At 52.2% G+C, this 27,589-nt stretch overlaps 1 protein-coding gene across 9 annotated transcripts in view; it reads left to right on the top strand.

Moving 5' to 3' along the window:
• Positions 1-27,589, top strand: part of TNS3 (tensin 3) — a 224,337-nt gene that overhangs the window by 183,048 nt on the left and 13,700 nt on the right. For all 9 annotated transcript variants that reach the window (XM_027124073.1, XM_027124072.1, XM_027124071.1 and 6 more), the window contains 7 exons: positions 13,211-13,382; positions 14,676-15,274; positions 15,969-16,055; positions 20,067-20,198; positions 23,648-23,743; positions 24,458-24,535; positions 25,664-25,741. In XM_027124073.1, coding sequence (XP_026979874.1) covers positions 13,211-13,382; positions 14,676-15,274; positions 15,969-16,055; positions 20,067-20,198; positions 23,648-23,743; positions 24,458-24,535; positions 25,664-25,741 — 1,242 coding nt within the window. The remainder of the gene's footprint in view (positions 1-13,210; positions 13,383-14,675; positions 15,275-15,968; positions 16,056-20,066; positions 20,199-23,647; positions 23,744-24,457; positions 24,536-25,663; positions 25,742-27,589) is intronic.

The following is a 27,589-nucleotide window of genomic DNA, read 5'->3' as shown; positions in this document are numbered from 1 at the left end:
GCCAGGAGGAAAACCTGCAGGGTTTGACAAGAGGAAGGTCCCCCAGGCTGCCCTGGGCAGGGGATGGAGTGAAGGCCGTGGGGCTGGGGACTGGGGCAGAGGAGAGGCAATGCCCCTGCCCCGGGGGGAAGGGATGGGGCGTGGACCCTGGCTGGCAGGGGTGGAGTGCGGAGCTGACCAGGGACTCTGGCGGTTGCGGAAGCTTCTCTTTTGTGAGCATCGGATCCCGGGGAAGCAGGTCTGCCTTTGGGGGAGATGCCTCTTGAGGCGCAGATCCTGGACAGGAGGCCCGCTTGAGGGGGCGGTTTGGGGGGGCTGGCGACCCCCAGGAGTCTCCAGCCCCGCGCGTGCGCGCAAGCTGCTTGTCCCTTGAGTAGTGCTGGGTCTGGGGCTGAAACTAAGCTGCAGAGGGTTTCAGCTGGGAGTTTGCAAGAGATTAGAGGCAGGGAAAGGGGAAAAGGGGAAAAGAAATGAAAAGGAAGCAAACTGCGCAGCAGAGCGAGGCGGGGCCACTGCCGTTTGGAGGCACTCAATGGGCAGGCTGCCCGCGACAGCCAGCGGCCGCCCAGCAAGCCCGGATTCTTTTCCCCGGACGAGCTCTTTCCTTGCCGCCCTCTGAATGGGCCTCCTCAGAGGCGGCCGTTCCGCGTCCCGCCCCGATTCCCCCGGGACGCCGGAACCCAGAGTCGCCCTGCCCCGGTGGGTGGGGGACGCCGCTGGGGACAGCCCTGGGAGCGCCTTCCGCCCGGCCCCTGACCTCCCGGGCCCGTCTACGGACTGACCAGCACCCCAAGGTGCCCAGGTAAGCGCCGCGCTCAGCCCCAGCTCTCCTCCACAGCCTCTGGCCACGTCTCTGGGGCGATGCTGCTGAAACCTGATCTCTGGGGTGGGGGGGGGGGAGGGGACGGGGACGGGGGTAGTGGGAGGAGGTGGGATGCAGAGTCCCCGGGCCAGGAAGCCGGGGAGACCGGACTTGGGAGGAGGGTGACCCTTCCAGTGTCTCCTGTCACTTGAGGACAGCCCTCAGGTCCGAAGGCTGTGGGACAAAGCGCCGCAGCCCCAGAGCCTGGAGGGCTCCTCCTTCCAGGAGAAAGCCATGCTTTGTCTTTGCCGAGACTCACTGGGGCAGAGGAAAGCCTGGTGTACAGATGTGCGGCTTTCCGGAGCCGGGGCTGCTTCCCAGCACAGCACATTCTTTTGCTGAAACCGAGAAAGCCTGCCCGCCCGGTTCCAGGGCCGTCCGTCCACCCCCAGAGCCCGTGAGGGATCTTGGGCTGCCCCGAGGGCAGAGGGCCCCGAGGCTGTACCCAGGTGCCCCTGCTTCTTAGGGGAAGCAGTGCTTTTACTAAATGCAGCAAGCCGGCCTCAGGAGCAAAGCTGGGGTTTCAAAATGAGTTTGCCTGTCGTGTTGCCCACTCTCGGAGCAATCAGAGGGAGGGTTTCAGAGTCCATGACTGTGAAACAAGACACACGGTCACTGAAATAACCTGCCCACAGTATTAGCAGAGCTTCCAGACGGTAGAGTGTCTGGGCCCTTCCATGCATCTTACCTCTGAAACGTCCGAGGTGAGCCGGGCCAGCACCATGGGCCCAGCCTCTGAGGGTGGCACGTGCCTGGATCAGGGTGGCCACCCTGGGGCATCTGTGCCCGAGGACCCCGCTGGTGTTCAGCATTCTGCTGACCCTGGGCTGACACAGCGCTGTGTGTGTGTCTTAGCTGGAAGGATGAGGGTGATCAAGAGGGAGACAGAGGAACACTCCCTCTAAGAAAGGGAAGCGCAGGCCAGTGAGCCGTCTGCCTTCTCACTTTTTCCGGCCTGAAAGTCTTGTAAGTTCTCCCTTCTAGGACTGGGAGGTTTCTCCGCAGCTGAGTGGATGATACTGTCTGTTCAAATGTTTCCTGACATTTTAGTGCAGTATATACACGAGAGTAGTTTTCCATGAATTCCGTATGTATATCAATATGTTACAAATTATCTGGTTAGGATGGAAATACTTTTCCAACTCCGAAGGTGTATTTAAGAGAGTTTTGGTCCGTTTCTATCAGGAGAGAGAGATCTTTCTCTTCCTCTGTTGGTGACGGTGGCTGGTGGGGTCCCAGGAGCCGGCTTCTGGGGCACTTCCTACAGACGCTCTTTCTAAGTGGGAGCTGCGGTCCCAGGGCTGCAGACTACTCCCAAAGGCCCCGAGCCTTCTCTGCACGCGGGAACTCGCACAGCAGGCTCCTCCGAGGTAGCGTTACGCTATACTTGGAGGCAAAAGGCAGTGACTTTAGGACAGGGTTATTCTGTTACATTAAGGCTGCTGACTTTGAGATCTCCCTAATGCGGGGCAAGGGTGTCTTGTGGAAAGAACACAGCTTCCCAGTCATAGAGATGAGTTGACTGCCTTTGAACAAGTTTCTTCACCTCACCTTTCAGCACCTCTCTTTCCACGTCCATAAGATTGGGGTAATAAATTTGCACATGGAAACCTTTTTCTGAGGATAAATCAGATGATGGCTGCGTACAGCTTAGCACAGCGCCTGGCATGTCGTCGTAGGTACTCAGCAAAAAGCAGCTATTATTCTGATTTCCCTTATTGTTCTCTTTGTAAAGAATGTTGATATGCATGATATAAGCAGGATTTTAAAACATCTTTGAGAAATCTGTGATTTACAAGTTGTGGACATTCAGATCTGCACCTGTAGCCACCGCAGCATTGCTCTGAAAGCATGAAGAAAGTAGGACTTGGGTTTGATGATCAACATAAATTCTAGGCAAGCAGTTTACACATTAAGAAGCGTTTACTGACCGTCGTCCTGACTGTCGCCTACGTTGTCTTTTTTCTCTCCTACCCTTCAGTTTCCCCTCCCTATATTTTAAGAAAACAGTAAAATAACATCCAAAGGCGTAAAGCCACTCAGGTGAGTTGGAATCAGGTTGGCTGGTGACGGTGGTTTTGTGTGTGTGGCTGAAAGGTGTTAAGTGACGTGGAAGCTGGTGTTCAGCCATCAGTGGCGCGTCCAGGGTTGGTTCTGAGTCCCCGGTCCCACCCACTTTGCAGAAGGCCCCTGAGACAGTCTTTATACCAGGCATTCTCTTGTGACTTAAAGGTAACTGAGTCCCAGTTTACAGAGGAGCTGGGTTCCAGAAGACCTCCTTTCACAGACTACACTCCTGTTTCCTCCTTTAGGGCCATCACCCACTTTATCCTGCAGATGGAAGTTTAAGGGCACTGGACGAAGTGGAATTCAGGGAACCAGTTCAGCTTCCAGTTCTGCCACTAAATACCAGGGAACTTGTGGCCTGGAGCAGTGTTCTCTGATATCTGAGACTGCTTAGCCGCAGGGAGGGCACGTGGTAGGATTTTACAAACTTGGAGTGGGAGACAGCGGAATGAGTTGGAAGGACTGGGGTTAGGGTATGATTAGGACACAACTGGGTGGAGGACCCAGGCATCTTGGGACAGCTGGCTTTCCTGGGTGACTGAGTGTACACAGAGAAGCTTCTAGAATGCCATGGGGCTCCTTGACAGCTCTGAGAAGGTGCGAGAACAGAGTCTCCCCCAGGACAAGATTTGGTCCTGGAAGGTGTGGGTCTCGGGGTCCCTCCCTGGTGCGTCTGTTGGTAGGAGTAGACCTGATGTCACCCAGCTGTCCCTCTGTCTCAGAGCAGTCGCTTTGAGAAGCTCCCACGGTTTTCCAGTTGTCCTGTGGGTTCTGATGCCTGTTCACGTTCTGGTTCTTGGTGTGATGAGTGGCTTCTGGGTTTTACCCTGGACTTTTTTGATACTGTGCTGTGAGCTCTCGATTGTCTTTCATCCGGTCTTCTCGTTTTAGGCGGTTCCTGCCCAGGTGCAGTTCCAGGGCCACGTGGATGTTTCGATGTTTAGCTGCACCTTCCCGCTGGCCCTGCTGACACAGGCGAGGAGCAAATGCAGCTCGTCTGCTCGCACCCCTGCACTGGGGCCTGAGGCTGGGTGGGGAAGGAGGCTGGCTCACCCTGCGCCCAGCTGACACCTGCCTGGTGGGGAGGTCAAGGGCCACCTCCTCCTGTGCATTGGGGGATGGGGGTCCTGTGGGTGTTTGGTTGGAATAGGACAGGTATTGCCGAGAAGTTTTTCTGCTGTTAGGCTGCTCTTTTCGGATGGGCTGGTTTTGGTTCTTTGGCTAGATGAGCAGGCTTTTCCTGGAGCTGCTTTTGTCTGACAGTTCTGGGATCTATGGGAGGCAGTAAGGAAACCAAGGAACTCACCACGGTGTCCTTCCTCACCTCCCCAGGTGCCCAGGTCCTTCTTTCCATCTGTCAGAGTTCCCTGTGCGTGTGGTTGTGTGATGTCCAGGGCTGCAGTGGTAAATTCAAGGACCGGGGGGGGAGTGGGGCTACTCCATCTTGGCCGGAACCACAAGTCCCCAACATTATTATTTTCGGCATTGCTAATGTGGTAAACGTTTACCGCACAGACACCTACCATGTGCTGGGTGACTGTGGAAACCAAGGTGAAGCAGGCATGCGTCTCACTGCAGGGACTTCACTGGCTGGTTGGAGAAGGGATGCACAGACGCCTGAAACATCCAACGCAAGTTCAGGAGATACATAACAAAGTTAGTGAGGAAGAGGAATTTAGTAGAAGGCCTTCCGTAATCAAATCCTTGTGTAGAATGTGAAGCCTTAGCTCGGGACAGAATCCTGTTTCCTAGAGCAGGTGGGGTTGAGGTAGCACATGGGCAGAGTTTTATAATAAAAAGATGAAAACAAAAGAATGCCACCTGTTGCCACCTCACTGCCCAGAGGGAAGAAGGGAAGGCTCAGTCCCAAGACCACAGCCCCAGAAATCTCCTGGGCAGGAAGTGGGAGTGGCGTCCCATGGTCATCTTGTGGGGAGGCCGTGACCCCTGATGACGAGTTCTCCAGAGCACGCCCCAGCCCCGTGGAAGGGGTACCATCGGTTCACGTTCCTGCGGGGTCAGGGGCAGCACGGACCCGGCTCCACCGGGCCAGGGACACCCAGCCCCTTTGTACCCGTCCCTCAGCGCCGCCTCCTCTGGAAGATGCCCTGTCCTGTGGGAAGACGCCATGCCCACCCTGGGAATGAGAGAGGGTCTCTTACATTGAATCCAAGGCAGGTGGATCTCTGGGCCACTAGAAGGAGGAAACAGTGTGCGCTCCGGGTGTAAGTGAGAGCAGGCCCTGAGCCTTAGCTTCCTGGGTCTGCCCAGGACATGATACCCCTGAGGGCTTGTTTCGAGCGCCGAGGAAGCCTGTTGGGTGCCCCCCAGGTAGTAATTAGCAGTAGCGTCTTGGTAATTTATGAAGAAAGCTTTTGCTTTTTCTGCACACGTTGTGAAAATCCAGGTTAAATTACGCAGCAGTGCCGTGTACTGCAGCGAGCCGCCCGTGTGAACTGAGAGGGCCGGTGCCCACCTAACGAGGGGTTCACGGCGCTGCGTACGTTGTGTAATCGGGGTGATTTAGAAGGACCGGGCGAAGACACCACTGCCTGGGAAGGGACCTGGTTTTAGAACCTGAGCAGTGATAATCTCTGGAAAACAGCAGACTTCTGGCTTCTGAAATTAGGGGAGAAATTGGCCGCCTAGGGCCCCAGTTACTGTGTAGGGTGGGAGGTTAATGGATGCGGGTCCCCCTGGTGCCCTAGGGGTTCTGAGAGGTGAGGATCCTATGAGGATGTCTTGGATGCCTTTAAGTCTTCCACAGGAAATAGGGCTTTCCACTCACAACAAGACACTCTGTGAGATGACAGGAGGGTTTTAAGCCCTGGCCCTCTGTTGGAACGTGGTTTTAAGTCTCCATGGTATGGTCCTGATGAGAGGAAGCTCTCATCCTGATGAAGATGCTTCAGGGCTCCTGTGTCAGCCATCTTCTCCTGGCTGATGGCTCTGTCCTTGGAAGATCCAGGACAAAGTTTAGCATGAAGGCCATGTCCCATTTCCAGAGGAAAGCCAGAGCCACTGGGGACTCTGCCTGAAGGAAGAAAGCGGTTTTTCTGAGAACCTAAGACTTCTAACCAACCGGGGGTCATGGGTACAGCATCTTCACCAAGATAGATCGGGCCTCATCTCGCATGTTCTGTGCCTCCTGCTGACAGTTTATCCGTTCCTGGGTGAGTCTCGTGGCTCCCCGCACTGTCGCCCTCATCAGCCCCTTACTCTGCACATGAATTATACAGGTTCTCCCTCTGCTTGGAACACACTCCCTCTGGTGGTTTTTTTTTTTTTTTTTTGGCTCAGCCCAAGCAAAGCTTCCCTGTGTCAATGCCTCTTTTCTTCTCTCTGGCGCCATCTCTCCCCATAGCCTGACAGCTGCCGTAATCATTCTTGTCTACCTGGATTCCCGCTGGATTGGAAGTAGCTTTGAGGCAAGGCTCTTGTATCCTTGAGGCTGCTTTCTGGTGCAAGTAACCAGTCCCCACTCAATCTCGGGCAAAGGAACATGAAAGGAGGACATGAAGCTATTCACAGAAGCCAAAAGGTGGGAGCAGCCCAAGTATCCGCCCACAGATGAAGGGCTAAACACGATGTGATTCATCCATGCAATGGAATGTTACTCAGCCTTGAAAAGGAAGGAAGTTCTTACACATGCTGCCACGTGGATGAACCTTTAAGATATAGCCAGACACGGAAGTACAAATACTGTATGAGTCCACTTATATCAAGTACTTAGAGAAGTCAGATTTATAGAGACAGAAAGGAGAAGGGTGGGTGCCAGGACTGGGGGAGGAGGGATGCGGAGTCAGTGTTTCATGGGGACGGAGTTTCAGTTTGGCAAGATGACGAGAGTCCTGTAGATGGATGGTGGTGATGGTGGTGCAACATGTGAACTGTACCTAATGCCCCTGAACTGCACACTTACAAATGGTTAAAATGGTAACGTGTGTTATGTCTGTTCCACCTCAGTTTTTTAAAAAACGGAAATGTAAGTGAGGCCAGAACAGAGGGCAGTTCCGGCCTCGAGTTTGGTGTCAGGAGGCCTCACACCCCGACCCCCAGTTTCTCAGCTCTGTGTGCAGGCTCCCTCATCCCTGGGCTCTGGGGGGTCTCAGGTATCCTCAGGAGCTCCAGGCCCAATGCCATTCTTCCTTGAAGTCTAGCAGGAAGGATGGGGTTTGTTTTCCTGAGAGCTCACTGCAAAGCCCATTTTGGAAAGATGTTCGTTCTTTACAGGTTGCTAAGAGCCCTTGTTAGTCATTTGAGAAGCTGGCCTTGCTTAGTGCATCATCAGAGTAGAAACTGCCTGGAAAGACTCAATTGTGAAGAAAAAACTGTTGCCACTGTTGCCACATTAGAATTCCCCGCACAACACCAATGCAACGGGGGCAAATGTGTTTTCTTTCCAGCATGCTTGAGTCAAAACCTCTGAATAGAAATGAGACATCTTAAAAGAATAAGAAGAAACAAGGTCCTGCTTGTAGTGAGCTATTTTATCTGCATTTTCTGGTTCTTCTGTGTTATTGAGTAAAAGGAAAACGGTGGCATATATTTTTTGAAGGGGGTAATTCCGGTTTGGATGAGAACTTCATAGAAGGATCCCCTGTCAGTTAGCAGACAGGGGCCCTGACTGCAGTGCTGGTTGGGGCACTTCTGGGTCTGCTGGGGGCATGAGAACATTGATGCTTCTAGAAGAGAGAGAGACAGTTCATCCTTGGGAGAGCACTCCTAGTACTTACTGAAAATGGTGACCTTAACCCGTAGAACACATTCGTATGATGTGATTGTGACAAAGATTTACAAAAGAAAAAATTCAAGATCAAGAAAGTATGTGTTTATCCATATGGGGGCCGTTGATCATTTCCTTCTCTGTTTGTAGAGCATCTCTGGGGCCAGAGATGCAGGACTTTGATTTTTGACAAAAAGCATCTATCGCAGCATTGTTTTTTCAGTCTTCCAGGGTTTTTCTCTATTTAATTGACATTATATCTGGCTGACTGCCCATCTTTCCCTTGCTTTCAAGAAGATTGGTTAAGTGGTCTGTTGTTCATACACAAATAACTAAAAAATTATAAGATAAGAGTTCCCTTTAAAAATTACTACTATTGGACTTCCCTGGTGGCGCAGTGGTTAAGAATCCGCCTGCCAACGAAGGGGACACTGGTTCGAGCCCTGGTCCGGGAAGATCTCACACGCCATGGAGCCACTAAGCCCGTGCACCACAACTACTGAGCCTGCACTCTGGAGCCCGCGTGCCACAACTACTGAAGCCCGTACACCTGGAGCCTGTGCTCCACAACAAGAGAAACCACAGCAATGAGAAGCCCAAGCACCGCGACGAAGAGTAGCCCCCACTCGCCGCCACTAGAGAAAGCCCCCGCACAGCAACGAAGACCCAAGGCAGCCAAAAATAAAAATAACTAAATAGCGCTTCCCTGGTGGCACAGTGGTTGAGAGTCTGCCTGCCGATGCAGGGGACACGGGTTCGCGCCCCGGTCCGGGAAGATCCCACGCGCCGCGGAGCGGCTGGGCCCGTGAGCCATGGCCGCTGAGCCTGCGCGTCCGGAGCCTGTGCTCCGCAACGGGAGAGGCCGCAACACTGAGAGGCCCGCGTACCGCAAAAAAGTAAATAAATAAATAGTTTGAAAAGTGCACGGTATAAAGCCTACAAAATTTAAATATCTAATAAATAATTTTAAAAAATCACTACTATTGAACTTCCCATGCAATCTTGCTTTTTAAAATACTTTAAATTTAGAGGTAGACAACAGAAAAAGGACCGTTTTACCTATGAACTGTTTTATGTAAACCTCGTGGTAACCATAAAGCAAAAGTCAAGAGCTGAGACGTGACACATATAAAAGGGGGGACTGAGCAAATCACCATAGGTGGAAACCACCAATTTACAAAAGGAGACAAAACCAGAAGGAAAAAGAAACAATGGAGAGATAAATTTAGTGCTAAAGAGACTCAAGAAATCATCTGCTCTGGTCCTAATTAATGGGATTCTGTGAATGAAGAACCTAAGGTCCCAGAGGTTGAGAGTGTGTTCAGTGGTCCATGACTTGTGGTGGAACCCAGATTAGAACTTGGGAATCTGTGTGTTCCTTCCCCAGAAGCCCCAGTTTCACACCTAGAACTAGAGTGAGAGAGAAAAAAAGGTTTGGTAGTGTTCCATTTTGCAGAACTCTCTCAAATGGTGGAGAAGGGAACTTCCTGGTTAACTACATCATCCCAGGAGAGAAGGTCGGAGGGATGGTGATAGATATAGATGTGAAAGATAGGTAGATAGCTATAGATAAAGGATAGATGAAAGGTGAACAGATAGATAAAACGATAGACGGATGATAGATAGATAGATACATAGATAGATGCGTACACATGTACCATTTGGTCTATCAGAATGCCACCAGCCTTCCAGGATTCCATCAATAGATTTTCTCCTTCACTTCTAAAGGTTTATGGTGAATATGGCAGCCAGAGGTCGAGACGGTTTAGGTAGTTAAATAACAGAACTCAAGTGTCATCGCCTGGATGGGCAAGAATAACCTTGACCTCAGCTAAATATATTTTCTTTTCCATTAAAGGTCATATAAAAATGTATTGGCAATTTGTAACTATTAAGAGTAAGTATTATATGAGTGAATAATTTTTATACGTTTTAAAGATTTTTTTATGTACCTAGGAGACAGGAAAATGTTGATTTTTTTTTTTTTTTTTTTTTTTAAATGTCACATGCCCTGACTTTTGTTAGCAAGTAGCGGTTCCTACATCCAAGACAAGAGGCATACGGGATGAACCTTGATGTGCGGGCCCCTCCTTTACTTTTTCTGCCCTTTACTTTTTCCGTTCCCTTCCCGTGAAGGCCTGAGCACCGGGCTCTGGATGACAGGGAGCTGAGAGCAGCGCGGGTTCCCTTTCTTCTTGTTAACTTATGCTATGTGATGTAAATAGTGGTGACCAGAGAGCAAATGTCACCCAGCTTCCCACAGAACCTCCTGTAGCGGCCCAAATGGAGCCTAAAAATAGGCCTTTTGGAAAAGAGCCTGTGACCCTCTCTCACCCTGTTCTGGGTAAAGGAAGTGCAGGAAGGGGAAGCAGAGGGGAGATGGTGGGCTGGACATCCCGGGAGCCCAGAGGGAGGCCCCTCCTCCCAGCCCTCAGCCCAGGACGCACCATCTGCACAGAGAAAACCAGGAAGTGAGGCGGTCGATGGATTTCCAGCCACTGAAGGTATTATGCGGCCTCCTCTGGGCGTCAGCAGAAAAGGGAAAATGTGAGAATGTGGTGAGAGGAGGAACAGACTTGCCACTTTGCCGGGACGATGCCAGGGACCCAGAAGAGCCCGGATCGGGTTGGGCACCAGAGCTCTGGCGTGCACGGGGTGTACAGCAGGGTCCGTGTGGTCCCCAGTCCCCCGACTCTGTGGACACGCCCTAAGGGGGGCTGTGGCCCCAGAAGCCTGACTACCCTGGAGCCCCTCATGTGGTTGGTTTAGGACAGACAGACGTGCTCTCTGTGGCATCTGGAGCCAAGGAAAGCCTGCCAGCCGCAGGCGGGAGGAGGGCAGCCGGGACCAACGCCTGCACGCTTGTCGCCTGCAGGACCTCCCTCGTGTCGGAACTCTCCTCTGCTCCCGTGGCCGTCACCGCACCCCTGAGCCTCCTCCTGGGTCCAGAGCCGAGAAGACGGAGCCCCGATCCCCACCTCCACCCGGCAACGGGGCCCCTGTACAGTCGTCCTTCTGGAAATTTCACCTATCGTTCAACCGTGAACAGCAAATGTGCAAGTTGAACAAAAACCAACCAGGTGGGGCTTCCCGGGTGGCGCAGTGGTTGGGAGTCCGCCTGCCGACGCAGGGGACGCGGGTTCGAGCCCCGGTCCGGGAAGATCCCACGTGCCGCGGAGCGGCTGGGCTGTGAGCCACAACTACTGAGCCTGCGCGTCTGGAGCCTGTGCTCCGCAACAAGAGAGGCCGCGACAGTGAGAGGCCCGCGCACCGCGATGAAGAGGGGCCCCCGCTCGCCGCAACTAGAGAAAGCCCCCGCACAGAAACGAAGACCCAACACAGCCAAAATAAATTAATTAATTAATTAAAAAAAAACAAAAGAAAACTCCCAACCAGGACACGTTCTGTCTGCTCTCGGGCGTGTGCGCTTCGAGAAATGAGGGCAATCCACGCAGAAGGGTCTGCAGGCTCGACTCGCGCAGCTGGTGCCTCTGCCTGGGCTTGCAGCCCGATGTCAAGGTCGTTCTCCAGCCACGTGGGTCTCCCGTTCTTATGTCTCTGGATTCCCAGCAGGGCCGGTGGCCAGCGCCCCATCACTGGGAGAGTGAAGGGTGTACCCTTACCTCCCACGAGGTTCCCACTCCCCGTGCTGTCAGCATCTCTGAGCACGTGGAGGGGCCAGGAAGCCGGGGCCTCCACTCTGAGGTGCTTGGCCGCCCCCTAAGGGGTTAAATCCTGTTGCCCGGGCAGGGGGCAGAGGCCGATCTGACCAGAGGGAACAGAACCCAGCCACGTGCCCCAGAGTTGGCTCTAACTGAGTTAGGAACAAAACCGCTTTCATGGGAAGCACGGTGCTGGTTGTTTTCTGGAACAGGCAGCATGATAACAGCACAAAGCGGGATCTTATTTCCCCTCGGCTTCTCCTCCTTGCCTGGGGCTCTTGGGCGCCGTGGGAGTGTGGTGTGGGATTCCTGAGGTGGCCGCGGCCCTGGGACTCGGCCAGCGTACGGCTCCCGTCGCTGCACGGGGAGCACTGAGAGCAGCCTCAGGACTGGAGGAGCTGATCCTGCGAGGAGCTGCTGTGTGCATGCCCGTGCCATGTGCTCTCCGGCGCGCCCGTGACATGCTCAAACAGCCCGAAGGCGCGTGCGCTAGACTTGATGGGGAAACTGTTTTTCTGATCCCATGGTTCTGTGCTGCTCCTTGACGTGGGGTCGTAGGGGCTGCTTGGCGTCTCTATCCTCCTCGCACTTTTCGGGCCAGCCTCCTGAACCATATTTCCACGCTTTGCCCTGCCCTGTACTTTTCCGTCGGTGCTTTTGTTAACTCGTTCATTAATGCATAGCATGACTGACCTGAAGCTCCCACCAGCTGCAAGCTCAGTGGAGGGGCCAGCAGTGAACATTGGGGGCTTCTCCTGCCCTGTGAGCATGGAGCCTGATTCTGAAACATTTTCGGTTTAGTTATTTTGAAGTCTGTATCTTTTAACTCCAATGTTTGTATTAGCTGTGGGTGTTTTTCCTTTTCTTTTTCATTTTTTTGTTTTCATTTTCATGTTTTTGTTTTGTTACCTGGAATGCCTGATCAGTTTTTTTAAATTAAATATTTGATATTATGTCCATAAAATTGTAGGTAGATTGATAGATGCGTAGATGTCAGATAGATAGATGGGTGGATAGGTGACAGATGGTTGGATAAATGGATGGGTAAACGGATGGATAAATGGGTGGATGGATGGATCGATCGATGATAGATGGAACTGAGTAACGTGAGTGATGTGAAATTTTTTCAACTTTATTATTTTCTGATCAGTCCTCCCTTGTTTTAAGACAGAAAGCAAAATAACCTGTATTTCTCACAATATTATTTTATTGACCATGGTAGATTTGTCCAGTTCTCAAAGCTTAGTTTTTTAAAAAAAAGGCAAAATATTAAAAAAAAAAATACCCAGAAATAGTGGAGATGCTAGGCTGCGAGCGGGACGGACATCTGGTCAGCGGATCGTGTGAAGTTCCCTGCGGTGTGTGGGTGTCAGACAGGCAGGCTTTCCTGGTGCTCAGCTTCTCCTCCTCCTGTGACAGTGGTCAGGCCAAGTGGTCTCTACACCTCTTGGGGGTGAAGACACCGCAGGCAGGACCGTACTGGCGGAGGGAAGCGTTAGCCGAAAGCATGCGACCCAACCTGGGGCACAAAGTGCTGCTGGGCGGGCACTTTATGGAAAGCGGGTCTTTTCTGTGGTTTGCACAGAGGCCTTGCCCTTTCTAGGGTGGGAAATGGCTTACCTCATCAGCATGGTAAGTATATCAGGGCAAACTGTTCCTCGGGTGAGACACTGGGCTCCTTCCCGTCTCACTGTAAACGCACATCGTCAGTGGGTGGTGGTTATCAGTACGTGTTGAAAGCCGCGCGCAGGGACTGGTCAGGTGTGTCTCCTTTTGGAAATGTGCCAGACGTGAGGACACTGCACTTGGCGGAGCCGGGGCACCTCCTCCTGCTGCAGAAAGCTTCGGAAGTGGCACTGCTTCTTACAGCCTGCTCGTGTTTCCTTGATCCAGAACCACGAGGCTGCCCTGAGGTTCTCGGTCACTCTGTGGGGATGTCAGAGAGCCCCGTTGGACCCAAACCTGCGACGCTCCGGGCCGACATGCCCACGGCGCCCTCCTTCCAGCGGGCGTTCACGTCCTCCTGCACGATTTCTGGCCGCAGCCCCAGCCAGCGGAGGGGGAGGTAAGGTGGTCTTTGAACCAAACACAGGCTGCTCTTACAGACCCCAAACCCAAGCGCCACGGAGGGAAGGCGGGGGCTTGTCCTCCACGTGACACCGGGCTGCCTTGTGGATTGGCCACCATCACTTTTCAAAAATGCAGTCAAAATAAAAACTCCTGAGTCCACCCTCACTGTCAGCAGGCGGAGTGCTCAAGGAACACACTGCACTTAGAGTCTGGGCGCAGTGGCCAGCTCAGGACCGAGCATCTGTGAAAACGTTATCTGAGCTGAGGCTGGAAAGGGGGTGCAGTGGCCAGGCTAGGAAGGGGCCTGCCCGGGGCTGCAGATTGGGGTGGACAGGGCAGGCAGGACGTGCTGCTCTCGGAGACATGGAATTTGTGCAGGTGTTCGGGAAAGCATGGGGGGTGCAGGAACACCCCGCAGTGGGATTGGAGGACAGAAAGGATGGGCCACGGACAGCCAGAGAGAAATGTCCTATTTCTCCTTCACAAAGGACTGCCGCTGAGCAAATTCAGATGCTCAGGGTAGGAATCATTTCTTAGTATTTTACTTGTGGGCACATTGCCCTACAGTTATTTACCACCCTAATTCCACCTCCTTTCTCTTTACAAAAAAGGGGGACATTGCGTATCGGGACTCGACATCACACACAGAGCAAATACATGTTTGCTAGTGTGTTAGCTGTCTTCCTATATTTCGAAATATAGAGTAATTTCCAATATTCTTAATATTGGAATTTCCCATTTTCGATATGGCAATCTCCCATGTATCCTTTATCAGCTGGTTGTCCTGCAAGCACTTACGATAACTGACTGTGTCAGGCACCGGTGTTGGGCATCGGGAAGAAAAAAAGAGAACGGGGGGAGGGAGGTTTAAGCAGATCCCATGGTTGGTGCCTGCGTGGTGGGACCAGAGGGAGAACACAGCTAACCCCTGTGCGCACGTGGACACGGGCTTCAAAGTCAGGACACAGTTGAGCTACGTCTTGAACTGAAGAGAAGAGGGGACTTTGCCAGGTGAACAGCGAGGAAGGAAGAGGCACACAGGCTGGGGAGGCAGGGTCGGACCCCACCCCCCACCCCTTCCCTGAGGCTGTAGACCGAGCATCTGGGGTCAACAGTCAGGGGGGAGGCTAGAAGGGCAGGGCCTGAGTTCAGATACTCGGGGAGTCTCGCGCTGCTGCAGGGGGAGCCTCGGCACCCAGCCTCCCCACCCCCGCCATGTGGGAACCGTTGCTAATTTCCAGGCATCGCCCTGGACGTGTCGTGTCCTGACGGTTTGTCTTTTGAACAGCCCTTCCTCGGCCGAGCACCAGTGGGTGGACACCAGCCCCAGGTCCACGCTGACCCTGCTGGGGAGCAGCCGGCCCGGCAAGGACGGCCCTGGGCGGCCCCACTTCCCGCCAGCCGAGCTCCAGACGTCCTTCCACGGCCATGAGCTGTCCCTGGCGGAGCCGCCGGAAGGTCTGGGCCCCCCAGGCAGCCAGGCCTTCCTGAGCTTCGGCACTGCCCCTGAAGGAGGTGGGCTCCCCCCCGGCGAGGACCCGGGGGCCTTGCTGGCCAATTCCCACGGAGCGTCCCAGGCCCCCGGCGCCCCGCGGACAGCAGCTGAGGCTGCCGACAACGGCTTCCTGTCCCACAGCTTTCTCACGGTGGCACCTGGACAGAGCAGCCACCACAGCCCCGGCCTGCAGGGCCCGGGGCTGACCCTGCCCGGGCAGCCGCCCCTTCCCGAGAAGAAGCGGGCCTCGGAGGGGGACCGTTCTTTCGGCTCGGTGTCTCCATCCTCAAGCGGCTTCTCCAGCCCCCACAGCGGCAGCACCATGAGCATCCCTTTCCCAAACATCCTCCCGGACTTTCCCAAGGCTGCGGAGGGAGCTGCACCTTCCCCAGGTAGGCGCGTCTCCACGGGTAGGGGGCCCACCCCTGTGCTCACAGGTGCACTTGGGCAGGGACGGACCCTGGGGCTACAGCTGGGCCTGCCCAGTGAGCACCAGTGCTAGGGCTGGGCTGAGCGGCTTGAGAGAAGAATCCAGAGCCTTCAAGGGGTCTTTTCCATCTCACTGGCCCGAAGCACAACACCGCCTCGCAATTCATCCGGCTTGTGCGTTCGTTCACGTTAGATTCATTCCAACAGCAGAAAATGCAGACATCTGGGGTGGTTCTGTTTTTTTCCCCTTTGACTTGGAATCAGGGTTCTGTGACAGTAACTGTAAAACAAAACATTAAACAAATACCGTTGAAATTTAATTATGAAATGTTTCAAATGTAAAAGGTATAATAAGACACTGACAGGAGTAAAGCAACACCAGCTCTGCTCTGTGCGCTTCCTGTCTTTCTAACTACGCGTTGTTGAAATGCGTTGCAGAGGCCTGATCGCAGTGTCCTGCTGTCTTTGTGTTTTCTGTTATGAAACAGCCACTCCCTGCTCCGAGTCAGGCTTCTCCCCTGTAGTTAAAGAGAGCGTTCTCCCCAGAGCACCCCGTCCTCGCCCAGGGTGGGACTTTGAATTTCTAGGTCCCTTTGAGGTGAGAGTTGCAATGAAAAACGCCCTTCACAGTTATTGTTTTTAAATTCTGTTTTGCAGATAATCCAGGTGATAAGCACGTGTCCGTGAACTTTGTCCAAGATACATCCAAGTTCTGGTACAAGGCAGATATCTCCAGAGAGCAAGGTGCGTGGGCGGGACAAGGGCTCTGCATCCGGGAAGCAGGACCGCGGGGGTGGGAGCGTCAGGGTGGGACGGATGAGCTGGAGGAAGTCACTTCGTGACTCGCCTTGAGGGAAAGGCTACAACCTTTACGTTTTTCTTGGAAAAGCTCAGTCCTAATGAGGGAGCTGGCCGGGATGGGCACCGGCCACGATCGTTCTAGTGTGTGGGGTGTAATTTCTGGTGGCTTCCACCAGACAAGGTTTGGCCAGCGTTGCCAATGATGACGTGATGAGAAGACATCATGGGCCCCAGCCGGTGGGGGAAGGAGAGGTGTCTTTCTAACACCGTTCATGGGCACACCTGCCTGTGTCACGCTGGAAAGACAAGCTGCTGGCGGACTCAGTCCAGCATGTCACACGCAGCACGGCAGCTCTGGGTGCGCGGTACAGTCGGAAGACAGCTGGCAAAAATGAGAAGTGGTTAATATTTTTGAGCAGCGAAGTCGCGTGTCACTTTTTACTAGAACACGAATAGAAGAGGTGTCCCAGAGGGACGCTGGCATGCCGTCGGTGGTGGTCCCTCTGGGGCAGCCCTTCAGGCGAACAGCACTCACTCCAGCAGAATTCGTGGGATCCCTGCGACGTGCTGGCCCCGCTCACGGGAGCCACCATCCTCCCTGGGGGTGACGACACGGCCGCCTGTGGGTGGGCTCATCACTCCCGGACGTCCCTCCGAGAGAGGATGACGTGGAGCTGGCTGGGGCTGGCAGATGCTGGCCAGGATACCCAGAAAGGAGATACCTCAGGGGCTGCTCTCAGCCAGTGGGGAAGAAATCGCAACTGCTCTCCGGGGGAGTGTTTCTCAAAAGTGCCTGGATGTGAACAGTTAAATGGCTGGAAAACAGCACTGTCCAACGTTGTCACTGAAATTCTTCTACTCAATTAGGCAGATAATAAAAATGGTAAGAATGTGCCTTTCTTCCCATGAGCTCAATGGACCTATTGTCATTTCCTATGAGGGGAGCTCGCTTGGCCTGGAGAGGTTTCTGAGTCCCTGAATTGGCCTTTGTGCCATGCACTCCCCACGTTCCAGGCTCTATTGTGGCCAGATGCTCCTCCTCGTCCCCTCCCTGCTCTGGTCACAAGAACTCCAGGACTGTGGCCCTTAGCTCCAGCTGTCTCATCCAGCCCGACAGACCCTGAGAAGTGCTTGTTGGGGACCCTGCCCTAGAGTATTCTGAGCAGACCCTGCTACTCTGGCGGCTCAGCCTTTCAGACCAGGGTGAAGGCTGGGCTGGGCTGCCCCCTTCTCTGACAGAACAGCCAGGCTCCGGCTCCAGAAGAGGCAGGCTTGGTTGGAGAGCACTAGGCGGGTCGTCCTGCGCAATGGCGATGGGAAAGCCTTCCGCGTGGGGTTTGGGGGAGACGATCTGGGTGGAGGGGACCTCCCTTGGTGGTACCTGCTGGGCTGTAGCAATTACTGTTGTCATTTGCCTAATCTTAGCCACACATTTAAAAATAGTTCTTTGGGGGGCTTCCCTGGTGACGCAGTGGTTGAGGGTCCGCCTGCCGATGCAGGGGACATGGGTTCGTGCCCCGGTCCGGGAAGATCCCACATGCCGCGGAGCGGCTGGGCCCGTGAGCTATGGCCGCTGAGCCTGCGCGTCCGGAGCCTGTGCTCCGCAACGGGAGAGGCCACAGCAGTGAGAGGCCCCCGTACCGCAAAAAATATATATATATTTCTTTGGGGTGGATTCCATCTCAAAATAGTTAATATGTGCATTGGGCATTGATTTTTCCAGTTGAACTCCAAAAGCATAACTTCCTCTATTTTCTAGATATTTTGTGTAGACAACACCTACACAGATGAATGTTGGGTGTGCCAACTTCTCCAGATGGAAGAAAGCCATCCCTGGGTTTTGTTGTAACTGCTGGGATGTGCCTTTTTCTGGAAAAACTGTACTGAAATTTCAGGGAGATTCAGGAGGGGAAAAAAAAAGCCCTATAGCCTGTTTAGGGGCACAATTGTTCACATATTACTATGGCAAGATTAGTACCTTGGGACTTTTTAAAGGTGAACATAAAAACCGTAGGAGGAAAGTAAAGTAGAAATTAAGTATGGTTGTTCCAGCCGTGCTCTCAGGCCTCTGCCCTCGAATCCTTGAAAACACCAGCTGCAGGGAGAGAGGCGATGACGATCCCGTGGGTGTGCACGAGCTCCTTCTCACACCCTCAATGCGGGCTCATTTCTGTTCCAGAAACAATGAGCCCAGCATCGCCCTCAGGTTCCCTCTGCGGGCGCGTGAGACCCCGGCTCCCTTGTGCCCAGCTGGCCTGGCTTCAGGGATGGGGTCTGGGAGGGGAGGACGGGCTGGAGCAGAGCTGGCCTTCTCTCTGCTGCCCAGAAGTCGGCCTCCCATGAGGCTGGGGCGCTTATTTCCACCACAGTGAAGTAAAATCATGACTTACAAAGAAGAAGCTCTGGTGAGGTTATCACAATTGAAAACTATAACTTCTGTAAGTGGTCTTTCCCCTACTTTAAAAACATAATAGGTCTTCAGCACCCATATTTAGAAAACATGCTATGAGATAAAACCAGCTGCGAAGGCCTGGGGTCCCCCGTGGGGTCCACCCACCCTCCCCTCCCGGGCCTTGAGTTGCTGGAGCAGCAGGCGGGCTTTCACTCCACTGTGTCAGGCTTGCACCCCCCAGGGTCCTACCAAACCCGCTCCCCTTGGAGAGCGCTGTGCTTTCCTGTCCCTCGTGCCCTATGTGTGTCAGTGTACAGGCTCCTGCCTTACGGCCTTGTCCTGCTGCAGGGGCTGGGGCATTGCCATGGAAGAGTGTGTACAAGAAACCAATTGTTTCATCCTGCAGCCGAGCAAATGCCATGCCGGGGGATTGGGGCTGGAGTCGGGATGCACAGGGGCCTGGGACAGAGGGCTTCCTGGGGTTATTTCCTGAGGCGTGACGGGGCTTCCTGCCACTCCTGAGTTTATGTCCGGGCCCCCCATCTACTCCAGACAGGGCCTCGGGCTCTCCAGAAAGGCGGCATTTCCATGGCTGTAATTTTCTAGTGCCTTATATTTTAAATCCCTAGTTTTCTTTTTGTAAAATGTAAAGTTTATAAGAGACATTCTGAGAGATGTTCTGGTTACTAGAGAAAACTCTCGCCGGTGTCTGGGCTGCGTCACCTTGAGGTTACTGTCACCCTAACCCATCCATCCATCCCGATTTCTTCCCGTATCCTGAGCACGGGACCTGGGGGAGCCAGACTTTGAGCTTGAAGGGGAGGGATGTTCTTTATAGGTGACAGTGTGACATGCCTCCCAGCCTCACCAGGGGCAGGTGGAAGGTGCAGTGCCAGGTACAGCTCGTGGCCCTGACTGGCTGGTGACGGCCGCATCGAATAGGGGTTCACAGCCTCGTCCAGGCTGGAAGCAATTGGCCATAACTGCCACACCTGCCTCAGAGCCACGGGACGGAGGGCCACCTGCGATCCCCCTGGGGCAAATCTTGGAATTCGTATTAGATATTCAGTAACTTTTGGGGTACACTCTCACAGTCTTCAGAAAGTGGGATTGGAAACTTCTTACCTTCTTTTGAAAGTTGAAAGCGCACTTTCTAAAATCTCTAAGAAAAATGCCACGCGGGGAGACGTAGGGCAGGGCCACAGCGGGGAATGCGTGGCGGCCCCGCCTGACTTCCTGCCGGGTCACACTGTGTGTACCGGGACCTGGTCTGGGCACTTGAGCCAGTGAGGCTCGGTTTCCTGGGCTGTCAGGTGTGTGTGTGGGGGGGTCCTCATTTGGCCTTCACAGGTGCTGCGGGGTTAACAGGAGTCGTGTGTGAAGGCAGCACTTTTGTGATCTAAAGGGACGGGCCACCCTGTGCCCCTGTGTCCTTTACAGTCAGGCCCCCAGGAAACCTCGGGTCATCACAGAGGCTTCCCTCACCCTTGTCACGGCCCTGAGTGGAGACAGGCCGTGGCCTCCCCTGGCAGACACTCAAGTCTCTCTGTCCCCCTCTGCAGCCATCGCTATGCTGAAGGACAAGGAACCCGGGTCATTTATCGTCAGGGACAGCCACTCCTTCCGAGGCGCCTATGGCCTGGCCATGAAGGTGGCCACGCCCCCGCCCTCCGTCTTGCAGCTGAACAAGAAAGGTGGGTCCCGCCGGCTCTTCTCAGCAGCACCTCGCCTGTCAGTTACCTTTGTGCCCGTGAGATGGTGGGTGACCCGGAACAACACTCAGAGGTTTTCTTCTTCTTATTTATTTTTTCTGGTGTATTTTGGTAAGTACTGTCTTGGCTCAAGAAGGAAAGTTAATTATTTGTAATTTTTTTTTTATTGCTTTGATGGGTGATCAGATGTGAGAACAATGGAGCAAGTCCTCTGATAAGGCATCTTTGCTCCCATTTTCAGCCCTGTATGCCTCAGTTCCCTCCTGCTTCCTGTGGGTAGACATCTCTAATAAATTCTTCTCACTATCTGTCCAATGCACACACACGTGCATTTTTCCTTTTCACTTACATAGAATGTGGCATACTATATACACGGTTCTTGTTCCTACACCCAGTGGAGTATTTGGATGGATTGAAAGTGAGGCCAGTGCAAGCCTGGAGTCATGAGATTATCCTTCCTTAGGGGAAAGGACAAAGGCTTCTTCCTCTCTGGTCCAACACTCTGCACAAGGGGCAAATACTAGCCGAATAACGTGTAATACAGGCAAGGCTTCTTCTTACCTTTTTAATGCTTTTTGTCACGAACATAACCATGTATAGAAGAGTTTGCGAGGCCTGCATGCACAGGTAAGCATTATTATGAAGCAGACATGCATGTACCCAAACATAGGCCACAACCTTGTGGGGAAGCCCCTACATGCCCTTTCCCGTGTGTTGTAATCCATCGCCACCATGACTTTTTGGTTTCCAAGGATCCTGGATTTGACCAGGTGAGGCCCTTCCAGCGGCCCCTTGTCCTTCTGACATACCCCCCATTAGTCCCTGAGCACGCCAGCTTTCTGAAACAGCAGACGTGTTTTAGGCTTACTTTGTACTTTCCCTGCCCCAGCCATTTCTCTAAAGATCCTTGGTTCTTTTTATTGGGGAACGGTATCTAGAAACCAAGATCTAATCGCTAGGTTTGCTCTTTGCTATCCGAGTACCACTCCTTCTCTCTAGGACCTGAGCTAGGGAATGTATCCTTTTAAAAAATTCCTGAGCTCATGTTGATACCACCCGTTCACATACAGTATCACCAGGTCCTTTATCACCTCTCCTTCAGGGATGAGCTCGGTTCCCAACAAATCAATACACTTCTTCCCTTTCTCTGTCCCCTAATATGTGGTTTCTGGTTTATTCTTTTTTTTTTCTTTTTATTGCACCCTGCCCTCCTTGCCCTTTTTTTTTTTAACCAACTATGCCACAAACTCTAAGGAAAGGGAAAAGGTTCTTTTCCCCTAAATGGAGATTGTGTACTGGAATGTCAGCAAGTTACATGGCTCTTCCTAGGACACCTGGGCTCACCTGGGTGGGGCGAGGGTAGATCAGAATAAGCACAGATTCTGAACCTTTGATGTTTAAACCAAATGACACTCACCTGCTTCACTCACGCTCTGTGCCCAGTACCAAATCCTGGGATGAAATCTCTGCTTAAAGCTTCCTGGAGAAGATTGCCTTGGAGTGAGTTACACCTTGAAGAATGAGATTTGGTTTCCAAGGGGTCCGGCTTCAGGCATGGCCAAGGGGTTTTCAGGAAACTTCGATGGTCGGTTTGGGCAAAGGTAGTGGTTGTGTGAATAGAAGGGGGGGGGGGATGAGGCTGAGAGGAGCAGGTGATTCAGAGGCCAGATCTGTGGCTATTGTCATGTCTGGAAGTGAAGGGGGAGGAGGCTCTGTGCAGATCAGGCAGAACAGGGGAGCCTCGGAAGTAGGGCCCCAGGGCATCCAGAATTCCTGCATGAGAAGTTCCACCAAACACTCCACTGGCTTTAGAGTGGTTTAAATAGAGGCTTTTGTAGCTCAGGAGCTGACTCGGCCCTGATTGTGGAGGATGTAAGGCACTTGGCAGTATTTGGAAACATGCTGAGTGATGATTATATCAGAAAAGACTCAGGACCGGAACCTCAGGGATGGGTGATGAGGGAGCAGAAGTGAGTGCATGGCAGCTCCCAGGCTCCTCGGTTTCAGCTGAAGCTTTTAAAACTTTTTTTTTTTTTTTTTACTGCATGCATTATCTTTTTGGAAATACAGATGGTGGTGTATAATTCTTACCTCCAGACATGCATCCCGCCTCTAAGGCCCACTTTGTCTCAATCTCCAGGCAAAGGCAACAAAATAGAGGATGTTAGAATAGCAGAGTTCAGGACATGCAACATTGCCAGGCGCATCCTCTGGGCGAAATTTTGTCTGGTTGCCTTGCCTTCACCCGACCCCTGGATTTGGCATTTGGATTTCACAGTCTAAGGATAGATCTGAGAGGACAGTTGACCGGGAAAAAGCCCAGCAAGTCACCACCCACTCCTGGCACCCCGGAGACGGGACAGCGACAGATGTGTGGGGTGCTGGTCTCCGAATCCCCATGCAGCTGGGTTCCCCACTGACTCACTTCTCACCACTGGCATCCAGACCACACTCTGTGTCCGCCTTCAGTTTGGAAGCCGTGGATCATTTTCCTCCCACAACTGAATGGCAAAATGTTCTTGTCCCCATTTTTATTCAGTACTGCCTTTTATGGAATCTGATCGTCTCCTTTCCTACCAGCTATACTGCCCCTGTGAAATGCTGACACCGATGTTGATATTTGTCACTGTTGTTTAAAATAAGCATTGCTGGGGAGCCTGCCATGGCCCAGGTGTGGAGCCCAAACCCACCTCTAGCAGGTCCTGCCATCAGAAATGTTAGAAGTTACCGCAGGCAGACATGTTCCCATGGGGACACGTTCTCATGGAGACACGTTCCCATGGAGACACGTTCCCATGAAAACACGTTCCCAGGGAGGGTGCTGAACGAGGCAGGACGGAAACACTGCGCAGTGTGAATGTGAATGTCTGTGGGACTCATTAGCATAGTGCAGTACTTTTCCACCATCAGACAGTTTGCCGTTCTGTGGCTTTTCATGATGCACTTTCTCTTTGGGCTCGTGGGCTGGCATGAACACAGGTCTGTGTAGCAGCAATATGATTAGAGGGGTTTGTGTACCTGACTCCTGGCTAAACCTTACCCAGAAGACTGGCACCCTTCCCGCTCTTTCCAGTGATTCATTCTTGGCCATCATGCTGTGTCTGGGTCTTTCTAAGTTCTCCTCTTAGGAGGCAAAGGAGCTGGAGGTCCATGTTCCCAGTTCTTAGCTGCTCATTTCCGTCGCTGGGAATTCTGCAGTGTTTGAGGCTGTCTCCTAAGGACTCCTCCACCTGTAAGCACATCACTGGAGGGGGTTCTAGCTGCCCATCGGGCAGTGCTCAGCCAGCCTTCCTGCAGCCCAGCTACCATTCCTAGAGTGGTTCTTGGCAGCCAACCTACTGCGGGGGCCAGACTCTCCTTCCTTCTCTCTCATCCTCCCCTGCTCTCATGTTTTAAAACTCTCTTCTCTTTCTTTTAAACCTCTACCACAGCTGGAGATTTGGCCAATGAACTCGTTCGGCATTTTTTGATCGAGTGCACCCCGAAAGGGGTGCGGTTGAAAGGGTGCTCCAACGAACCGTATTTTGGTAAGTGGCTGAGAGCCTGACTTGGTGTTCTGAACCCACGAGCACGCGTTGCCTCTGCTCACTGCCATCGCTCCGCTGGGGCTTCACGCAGAGCATTTACTTTTCATCCCCATCCAGAGATTCCTCAATTATCCTCTCTAAAATAAACTGGATATTCAATTTTCTTAAAAACTTTCTCAAAACTAAGCAAATAAAATGCACGGCGCTGGGACTGGAAATGCAGATTCCACAAGGTACGGTCCAGGCAGGCGGGCAGAGAAGGGTGGACAAGGTTGGGGCCTGAGTGTGACCCCACCCTCCGGGCACAAGAGAAGCACAGGCGCCCTGTAAGACGAGAGCCTTCCCGCCCCCGCGGGCATGTCCGAAAGACGGCATGAGCTCACAGGCAGAGCTTGAGCGAAAAGCATCACCTTACAGAGATGATTCGGTGGTACCGGTGGGAGCTGCCTCAGATTCAGCAGACTGTGCGACTTGTTCGTTATGAATTGGTGATGAAGTGTCTTTGCTGAGAATCACCTGCAGTTCCCTTTATCTGCCCCTCTGCCGTCTGCTGAACTTATGGCTTCGTTGACGTTTTGCACAAATTCCCACAATAATGGGGCACGTTGGGCGCTAAAACTATAAGGGGTCACCCTTTGCAGCAGCCTCCTTTCAGGAGATAAATTGGCTGTTTAGGGCAGTACTAACGCCTGTTTGCTCTTCATCTCTTCACAGGGAGCCTGACGGCTTTGGTGTGTCAGCATTCCATCACGCCCTTGGCTTTGCCCTGCAAACTGCTCATTCCGGATAGAGGTACGCTGCCGGGGCCTGAGGGCTGCTCTGGCTCTGTGTGGGGTCACCCGCAGGGTGTTGGGATCCGAAGAGATTCCTTGAGAAAAATCAGACCAGAACTTCCTTGCCGTCACGTGCTCTGTGGGTAAACCCTGAATAGTTTACCCAGGTCAGGTAAGAAGAGGTGGCCCGCTGCCCCTGCAGCCTGCGGTCATGTCTTTATGTCATGGCTTTGTGAAAAGTTTCCTTGGAGCCAAGATTCTGTAGCTCAAAGTTATAAAATGCCTGGGCTCAGAGACCTTCCAGGTCATTTACATTTAAATTTTAGAATTCTACAAAATCAGCAAAATGTTGATATTGTTGACGTCAGGTGCTGGATGAACTATTGTCTTTACCTTTGTGTTTGTTTCAAAATATTCATGGTGAAAAGATTTTTAAAAATAGCACCCACAGCAGGCGATCAGGCATATCCCCACTTTCCTAGACAATCTCAAGTTCACATAATTGTATTATATTCCAGAAACATCATTAATTTAAAATACAGGCAAATGTGACTTAACTTTTTTTTTTTAAGGGAATTCCTTTATTTTTATTTATTTATTTATTTATTTACTTACTTACTTTTGGCTGTGTTGGGTCTTTGTTTCTGTGCGAGGGCTTTCTCTAGTTGCGGCGAGCGGGGCCCACTCTTCATCGCAGTGCGTGGGCCTCTCACTATCGCGGCCTCTCTTGTTGTGGAGCACAGGCTCCAGACGCACAGGCTCAGTAGTTGTGGCGCACGGGCCTAGTTGCTCCGCAGCATGTGGGATCCTCCCAGACCAGGGCTCAAACCCGTGTCCCCTGCATCGGCAGGCGGACTCTCAACCACTGTGCCACCAGGGAAGCCCTGACTTACCTCTTAAAATGTAATTGTTCACATTAATTAATTCGGAGGTGAGAAAGCTATTTTGCTGGGCTATGCCATCCCAGCTTTTGCTTGGAACGTGGTGATGGTTCTCTGCGCTGGGCCCTTGTCTGCAGGAGGAAGGCCCAGCTCTGCAGAGCCTGTGCATCACCGTCCGGGCCTCGGTCCTGAGCATCCACAATGTCATGGTCATTCTTGGCCTGGGAGGTGGACTCACTTCTGCGTTTTCTCGCTCCTTCCTGCAGACCCGTTGGAGGAAAGAGCCGAAAGTTCTCCGCAGACGGCAGCCAACTCTGCGGCCGAGCTGCTGAAGCAGGGGGCAGGTCAGTCCCCGCTGCGTTTCTCGCTCCTCCAGGTTCCTGGGCAGAGACGGGCTCAGGGACACAACTTCCTTTCTTACCTCGGTCTGGGTTCCTCTCCTTGCTGTGTCAGAGGAGGTTTCCTTCTGTAGAAACCGCCACAGGGCTGGGCTGGGTGGGGCTTCAAGTGTCCTGGCAGCAGGGCCAGGACTCTGCAGGCCAAAGATGACCAAATTCAGTGGAGTAAATGTCACAGCCTGTGTTTCAGTTGGGAGAATGTGGGCGACCTGCCCCTCCAGCTGGAAATGTTAAAGAGATCAGTGAGTCCGCAGTTTGACCCAGGGTGACACAGACCTCCAGACAGCGAGCTCCCCGGGGCACGTTTCTTCTTACTAGACTACTTTTTAGTGCAGTTTTAGGCTCACAGCAAAATTGAGAGGAAGGTTCAGAGAATTCCCATATAGCCCTTGCCCCTACACATGCGCAGTCTCCCTCATGACATCCCCCATCAGTGGGACATTTGCTACAGTTGATGAACCTACATGGACACATCATAGTCACCCGGAGTCCATAGTTTACATTACTGTTCACTCTTGGTGTATATTCCATGGGTCTGGACAAACGTTTGATGACACGTATCCACCGTTATAGCATCACACAGAATATTTTCAGTGTCCATGGGTCTGGACAAACATTTGATGACGTGTATCCACCGTTATAGTATCACACAGAATAGTTTCAAGGTCCTAAAAATCCTCCGTGCTCCAACTCTTCATCCTTCCTCCCTAACTCCTGGCAACCACTGATCCTTTTATTGTCTCCGTGGTTTTGCTTTTCCCGAATGTCATATGATTAGAATCATACAGTCTCCATAGCCTTTTCAGATTGGATTCTTTCACTTAGTAGTATGCCTTGAAGATTCCTCCATGTCTTTTTATGGTCTGAGAGCTGTTTCCTTTTAGTGCTGAATAATATTCCATTGTCTGGATGTACCACAGTTTGTTTATCCGTTCACCCACTGGAGGACATCTCGAGTGTTTATACATTTTCGTAATTATGAATAAAACCGCTATAAACATCCACATGCAGGTTTCAGGGTGGACGTAATTGTCAGTGCCTCTGGGTAAATACCGAGGAGCACAATTGCTGGATCACATGGTAAGAGTATGTTTATTTTGTAAGAAACCATCAGACTGTCTTCCAAAGTGGCCGCACCGTTTTGCATTCCCACCAGCGATGCATGAGTCTTCCTGCTTCCCCACATCCTACCAGCAGTTGGTGCTGTCAGTGTTCCGGATTTTGGCCGTTCCGAATAGGTGTTTAGTGGTATCTTGTTGTCTTAATTTGCATTTTCCTGATGACATATGACGTGGAGCATCTTTTCATGTGCTTGTTTGCCATATGCGTCTCTTCCTCGGCAAGGTGTCTGTTAAGGTTGTTTGGCCATTTTTCAATAGGGTTGTTTGTCTTCTTGTTAAATTTTAAGAGATCTTTGTATATGTTGGATAACAGTTCTTTGTGAGATTTGTCTTTTGCAAATACTTTCTCCCAGCATGTGGCTTGTCTTCTCATTCTCTTGACAGTGTCTCTCAGAGCAAAAGATTTTTTATTTTAATGAAATCCAGTTTATCAATACTTCCTTTCATGGATCATGTCTTTTGTATTGTATCTAAAAAGTTATCACCAAACTCAAGGTCATCTACATTTTTTCCTAAGAGTTTTATAGTTTTGCATCTCACATTTATAGCCATTCTATTTTGAGTTAATTTTTGTGATGGGTTTAAGGTCTGTGTCTAGTTGTTTTCACACGTGGTGTCTAGTTGTTCCAGCACCATTTGTGGAAAAGACTATTTCTGCAATGCTGTATCTCCT

This window comes from Aethalodelphis obliquidens, unplaced genomic scaffold, assembly GCF_003676395.1.
Source record: "Aethalodelphis obliquidens isolate GAN/ISIS:26980383/991018 unplaced genomic scaffold, ASM367639v1 scaffold27, whole genome shotgun sequence".
Lineage (NCBI taxonomy): Eukaryota > Metazoa > Chordata > Mammalia > Artiodactyla > Delphinidae > Aethalodelphis > Aethalodelphis obliquidens.
This window is presented reverse-complemented; position numbering and strand designations above follow the sequence as displayed.